Genomic DNA, 7,676 nt, shown 5'->3' with positions numbered 1-7,676 from the left:
TGAGAGGTATGGCACACTAACAAGGATGCTAAAGATTGCAGCCTCTAGTATAAGATGACTAAAGCACCTTGAGATCAGAAGTGAGATTTACCTTTCTAGCTGGCCTCCATTACATACGAGCACAAAAACAACCCTGCATAAGACAGCACGGTGCAACAAATCTCTGCACAAGTGATTCAACTTTGTCTGAACAAAAGTACAGATTACCTCACACCAGAAAAAAAATTCAAAACAGGGTCTTATAAAACCTGGAAGACAACTCTTGAAGGGAACAGTTGTCCTAGTACAGTGTAAACCACTTTAAACAGACTGACAAAGCCAGTATTTAACACTCAAAAGGTACAGAAGTTCAGCAAATCCTGTTAGGGCTCGTCAGCTTGATTTTGCACGGTAGCCTTGCAAAAGGATCTAGGGACTGGTCTCCCAGTATCAGGGCCTTGAAATGGCAACCAGTAAAGACATGAGGTAGTGCATGACACTTTCTAGGTACTACAGCTTTGTTTAGCACTTAAGACACTGGAGTTAAAGATACAAGTTGCCACCATACACCGATGCAGTGCTCAATGTTCACTAATTATTTTCAGTGCGTTCCAGATGAGGCCTTATCTAGTATGCTAACAAAGTGTGGTTGCCAGTGAAACATCCTCAAGTGTCATAACAGTCCTACCCTAACCAGTGTTTTCACTGAAGTCTTCTGGCACCATTTAGTCAGTGTACAAAGTCAGCTTCATACATTTGTCACCAGAATTGCTAGGTTAAAGGAACTGGTTTGGTTACAGGGAGTTTGGCTTATACGGGAATGACAGCAAAACCACAGAAGAAACAATTGTAGATTTTCAAAAGGGAGTAAACACGGTTCACAACCTATTAAGACCATTTTTTTTTATTAAGTCAACAAGTCACATGGCACTTCCAGTTATTTGTCCATAGCCTTGTTCCTTAACATGGATGGGCCCAACGGATCTTCTATCCCACCGCAGATCTGGAAGAACAAACAAGCCGTGAGAAACAGCACTTGCATGTATAAAAAAAATAAATAAATCCAGACCTTTAAGCAGCCGATCACTTCCTCTTCTGCTACTACACGTGGAGTCACAGCAGCCACACACCCGGTCAGAATCATCTGCGGACACCCAACTGACAAGACAAAACCTTAAATTAAGGCAAGGCAATTCCTCAGTCACCTGTACACTCATTTAGGGGGGCATACCCATTAGCAGAGAACGAACAAGCTTTCTGCTCAGCACTTGGAGTTGTTGCTACAGCCACCTTCACTATGCATGTGATGTAGACCTGCAAAGACCATTGTTTGTAGAGAAGGTAACACATCATACAAAGTGCTGCACAAGTCACATACCAGTCCACTGTTTGGTTGCTGGAACCTGAAAGCCTCCAGCTGAAACTGCAGCTTGTCACCTTGGGTTCGGGGAATAAAGCGAGACCTGGAGCCTGTAAGCTTGGCATCAACCAGGCACCTGGTAAAAGGAACCAAGTCAGACATCTTGCAATACAGCTAGAGCAGGGGTTCCCAAACTCGTTCCTGGAGCCTCCCCAACACAGCACATTTTGCATGTCTCCGTTATCAAAAATCACACCCGATTCAACTCATTAGCAGCAACTACAAGACCTGAAATGGGTGTGTCAGACAAAGGAGACAAGCAAAATGTGCAGTGTTGGGGAGGCTCCAGGAATGTTTGGGAACCCCTCATCTAGAGTGCAGGACACATGAGGTTCACCACTTACCCATTGTTCTCAATAAAGGAGTATCTGGGGACAGATGTGACATCAGGGACTGTTGTAGCAACGCAGCTGTCCACAAACACACGGATGGGAACATGGCTGTACAAATGCACAGATGCTTCAAGATTTATGAAGTCGCCCAGAAAGTACTGTTTAGAAGGTCTCTCAAATCGCCAGTCATCTGCAAAGACAACTTTTAGCACAGGTTCACAAGCACTGGAGTGTTACGAAAGCTTTTGGTATACCAACCAGTCATGAGTTTAAGGGAGAAGACAAAGACCTCCTCTGCAACTTTAGTAGAGGCATATGGGATCCAAGCGGGCACTAAGGAATCGCTGCTCACATTATGCTTTCTGCAAGAGAATTAAATAGACAGTCACCTTACGGTGGCTTTAGTACATCCAGCAACCTTGAATTCTACCCTCACCTTGAATAGTGACACTCGATACCAACCACCGCACTACTGCTCCTTACAATAGGAACACCATATGAAACCTCTTGTGGGGTGAAGAGAAGTTTGAAGGTATAGACAAGCTCATCTTCGGTCAACTGAGGGGAGTAGAGCCATATTAGTCAAACTATTCCTAACCACAGAATAGAAAGTTGAAACACCTCACCGTTACTATACTGCCACATCCATGCAGTTCAGACTCAAAGATGAGCACTTGAGCAGAAGGGTCTTCTCCAGTTGCAGTACATCCTCCCAGTGTAAAAGCAGATGACCTCAGTGGCTTCCCAGTCCCAAAGAAGTCTTCCATAACTTCCACATTTATTGAATTCTCTCCACACTGAGCTGCCACACTGTTGGCAGGAACAGGATGGGGCAAATCAAAATGAACTTCTGGCTGCTGGGGTTCTTCTGGTAGGCTTGGAAAGCGCCATGTCAGTTTTGCTGCTGGAGCCAGCATCAGTTCTTTTGACTGAACACCAAAAAGATCTTGAGAAGGCCTTCCAAAGTAGCTCCCGGTTGGTGTCTGGACGGGAAAACTTTGTGGTGCAAATACAGCGTTGCTGAGGTCATATCTCTGTGGAACCTGAGGGATCTTGGTTTCAGCCGATTGAGGAACTTGAGCTAATGGCATAGGCACAGCTGGGTTCTGATTATGCTTTGGCTTTCCTCGCAATTGTGCCTCAGACACACCAAGTGCAATCATAAACACCAATCCAAAACAAACTTTCCTCAACCCCATTGTCAGAAACCTTCAGATGCATAATGCTGAGCCTTGACTTTTTCCTTTATGTATAGTAGTTAGATAAGCCTGACTCCACCTCTCTAGCATCAAGCATAATCATTTCCTGGACTTGTTAACTGTTAAATGTCACAGGTGAAAATCATCAAGTCATCATGAAATTAAAGGAAAATGTGAGAGTTTTGTGTTGTTAAATGACATTTATAAAAAGCTTTGATCAATATCATCATGGTGATTAAAGCCCTATTTGGACGGGACTAGTTTTACAGGGGGTCGTTAGAGAAATTTGTGTTTCACAGAAGTACTTGGTGATTTTAATCCCGTCCGAATCTGCCATGTCTGTGTTTTTCTCACACGACCTCTGTAATAATTCCAGAGCAAATTACCTACTGTTTTTCAGCAAAATCACTGATCCTCTGAGAAAACTAATCCCGTCCGAATGCGATGTTTGTGATTGATTTTTTTTTTTTTTTTTTTCCCAACGTGTTTCCTTGTGTTTTGGCCAACGTGAATTACCGTAGACGCTCTTACCGTGCTCATGTTTGATATATTTGCATTCCGGCAAACAAATAAATGATGATAAAAAAAAGACAATAATAAAATCAAGAGCCAGATCACGTTCAGATCACTGTTAAGACTGATTTTAATCAGCGTCAGGTAAAATTATTTGCGTTCATTTCTGCACTCAATTACATAATGTTTTAATTACATGTACCTTTATGAAAATTAAACACGGGTTTACTACAAATAAATAACTAAAATAAAATTAAAGTAACCACACATTAACATGGTTTTGCTATACTAGCTTCACCATGGTATTTGTGTGATTATGGTAATAAATCCGAATGACTATAGGCAATGCACCCATACAGAGCGCGTGATCTCTGAAACGCCCAGATGTCCAAAATAGCCCCTCCCACCTCTGTAATAAACACGGAGATGTTAGTCCCGTCCGAATTGGTACATGAAAATCACAGACGTTAGGTAATAAGAATCGAAACTCAAACGTAGTTTAGAAAACTAGTCCCGTCCGAATAGGGCTTAAGTCAAAACTTCTGATTTATTATTGTACATTTTAATTATAATTATAATTGTACATTTAATGGATGAGAGTTGCTGAAATCGCGTTTGGTCTCGTACTGTATCGTGTATCTTGTCAGTGTGTGCACTTGCTTGGCCATTTGTAGTTGATAAACAGGAAAGTGGGTCCAGCTGAATTGAAATGATAATTTGTTAGATTGGTATGATAAAGGTTATTATACCGCGGCAGCGGTCGCGGCAGTCGTCGTGTGAAGCCCTCTTAGTGTGAAGACCAAAGAGTGTAAAGACCATCGACTCTACCGTGCAGGGACACCGGCAAGGGATAGTAGTAGCTTTTTATTTAATTTTTTCATTGATATGTTTATTATTGAAATGTTGTTGTTATATGCATGTGTTAATTTTATTTAATTTCTTTATTTTCTTAAATATGTGGGTAGATAGTATTTATAGAGTTGTAACTTTTTAGTTTTAGTTACTTTTTCTTATTTGTAAGTCGCTTTGGACAAAAGCGTCTGCTAAATGACAAAAGTAAGTAAAGTAAAAGTAATTCACTTAATAATATACTGAATGTAAGCATACTAAAATACAAGCTATATAAATATATTCCCCAGTATATAAATAAAAGCTACAAACCAAGTGATTGCTTCAATAAAATTTTACAGAATATTTCTAATTTTAATTAATCATTCATGTTAGTATTAAGAACAAGAAAAAAAATTACTAAATGCAATGATTATAAGTACATATATACACACACACACTACCGCTATACAAGTGCTCAGTGTTGGTGCTATACACACATATCAGAAATTGTAAGCTGCTGGCACATTGCAGTTATATAATATACAGATTGTCATGAATTAAATTCCATAAAACAATGACCATATTTACAAATCAAACATTAATTAACCTACACTCAACCTACAAAATGCAGAATACATTATCAGTATTTAGTTACTGATAGACTTAACAAGCAGTTTGTCATTGCATGTGGAACTTGCAATCACACACTTGAAGCGGCGCGGCGCAGAATGATCAGTGTATGACATTAAAGTACCGCAAGAGCGATTCGAAAGCATCAGGATGCATCTGCTCTCTTATCGCTCTCACGGTACGTTGATGTCATACTCTGATCATTCTGCACAGCGCCGCTTCAAGTCGAACACCTAATGAGAAAAGCGTCATTTGGATTCACTTCTCAGGAGAGTCAGAGTAACTCACTTTTCTGCTGAAGATTTAAGAGATGTCATTATTAAAAATGTAATAAATTTAAATGCATTTACAAGGTAGGAATAAACACTTCTGCAAAAGTTTGGCACCACAAAGAAAATACAGTGGTGTGAAAAAGTTGGCCCCCTTCCTGATGTTTCAGATCAAACAAACTTAAATATTAATCAAAGACAACACAAGTAAACAACATGCAGTTTTTTGAATGAAGTTTTTTATTATGAAGGGAAAACAAAATCCAAACCCACATGGCCCTGTGTGAAAAAGTGCTTGCCCCCTAAACCTAATAACTGGTTGGGCCACCCTTAGCAGCAACAACTGCAATCAAGCGTTTGCGATAACTTGCAATAAGTCTGTTACAGCGCTGTGGAGGAATTTTGGCCCACTCATCTTGGCAGAATTGTTACAATTCAGCCACATTGGAGGGTTTGAGAGCATGAACCGCCTTTTTAAGGCCACAGCATCTCAATAGGATTCTGGTCAGGACTTTGACTAGGCCACTGCAAGGTCTTAATTTTGTTTTACTTCTGCCATTCAGAGGTGGATTTGTTGGGGTGTTTTGGATCATTGTCCTGTTGCAGAACCCAAGTTCGCTTCAGCTTGAGGTCACGAACAGATGGCCGAATATTGTCCTTCAGGATTTTTTGGTAGACAGCTGAATTCATGGTTCCATTTATCACAGCAAGTCTTCCAGGTCCTGAAGCAGCAAAACAGCCCCAGACCATCACACTACCACCACCATATTTTACTGTTGGTATGATGTTCTTTTTCTGAAATGCTGTGTTACTTTTACGCCAGATGTAATGGGACACACACCTTCCAAAAAGTTCAACTTTTGTCTCGTCAGTCCACAGAGTATTTTCCCAAAAGTCTTCGGTATCATCAAGATGTTTTTTGGCAAAACTGAGACGAGCCTTTATGTTCTTTTTGCTCAGCAGCGGTTTTCGTCATGCAGGCCATTTTTGCCCAGTCTCTTTCTTATGGTGGAGTCATGAACACTGGCCTTAGCTGAGGCAAGTGAGCCTACAGTTCTTTAGATGTTGTTGTGGGGTCTTTTGTGACCTCTTGGATGAGTCGTCGTTGCGCTCTTGGGGTAGTTTTGGTCGGCCGGCCACTCCTGGGAAGGTTCACCACTGTTCCATGTTTTCACCATTTGTGGATAATGGCTCTCACTGTGGTTCACTGGAGTCCCAAAGCTTTAGAAATGGCTTTATAACCTTTTCCAGACTGATAGATCTCAATTACTCTCGTTCTCATTTGTTCCTGAATTTCTTTGGATCTCAACATGATGTGACACTTTTGAGGATCTTTTGGTCTACTTCACTTTGTCAGGCAGGTCCTATTTAAGTGATTTCTTGATTGCGAACAGGTGTGGCAGTAATCATGCCTGGGTGTGGCTAACACTTTTTCACACAGGGCCATGTGGGTTTGGATTTTGTTTTCCCTTCATAAAAATAACCCTTCATTTAAAAACTGCATGTTGTGTTTACTTGTGTTATCTTTGATTAATATTTAAATTTGTTTGATGATCTGAAACATCAAAGTGTGACAAACATGCAAAACAATAAAAAATCAGGAAGAGGGCCAACACTTTTTCACACCACTGTATATGACTATATGCAAAGGAATCAACTGAATTTATTTATTTAAAGTTTCACACAGAGCTCAAAAGGAAAACATTAGTTTAGTCATTTTAATAGTTGGATATATTAAAGCTTATCTCTGTGTGTGTGTGTGTGTTGTGTGTGTGTGTGTGTTGTGTGTGTGTTATACCGGTGGGGACTTAAACCTGAATACACACAGACTCATGGGGACTTGTGTCACGGTGGGGACCTAAATTGAGGTCCCCACGGGTAAACAAGCTTATAAATCACACAGAATTAAGTTTTTTGAAAATCTAAAAATGCAAAAAGTCTCCTGTGAGGGCTAAGTTTAGGTGTAGGGTTGGTGTAGGGCAATAGAATATACAGTCTGTACAGTAGAAAAACCATTACGCCTATGGAAATCCCCACAAGGATAGTGAAACAAGTCTGTGTGTGTGTGTGTGTGTATAATTATATGAATAAATTATATGAATTATAAACAATTACAATATAATATAAATATAATAAATAAGTAGCTGCAAAAGTCTGGCAATTTTGTCTCTAAAATTCTTTGACTGTAAATTGCTTTAATTTGGAGCGAGCGATACGGGGGAGTGGCTTCATTGCATCAGATATAGGTCACTTTGCTATCAGTTGATTGGTCCAGTTTTGGTTTGCGATCTCTAACCCAGAATTGTCTCGAATCAGGTCTATGAACTTTCGTTTACTCACCACCAGAGGTCACTCGCTCCCCACATTGACTCTTGCACCACACTACTGTTGCACTTCACCTCAAACTACAATTCCCATAATGCATAGCACTGATGACACACATCTGATTGCACTGATTACACAGTTTACTTAAACCATGGACTTCCTCTTCCTCTCTGCCAAG

At 40.4% G+C, this 7,676-nt stretch overlaps 1 protein-coding gene across 1 annotated transcript; it reads right to left on the bottom strand.

Moving 5' to 3' along the window:
- Positions 1–1,739: 1,739 nt before the first annotated feature.
- On the bottom strand, positions 1,740–2,930 carry LOC306850082 (zona pellucida sperm-binding protein 3-like; the record flags this gene model as incomplete). Its single annotated transcript, XM_079385522.1, has 4 exons — positions 1,740–1,921; positions 1,990–2,093; positions 2,168–2,289; positions 2,358–2,930. 4 exons carry the CDS (start codon positions 2,928–2,930, stop codon positions 1,740–1,742), a joined length of 981 nt encoding a protein of 326 aa, XP_079241648.1.
- Positions 2,931–7,676: the final 4,746 nt, after the last annotated feature.

This window comes from Barbus barbus (genome assembly GCF_936440315.1).
Source record: "Barbus barbus genome assembly, chromosome: 3".
Lineage (NCBI taxonomy): Eukaryota > Metazoa > Chordata > Actinopteri > Cypriniformes > Cyprinidae > Barbus > Barbus barbus.
This window is presented reverse-complemented; position numbering and strand designations above follow the sequence as displayed.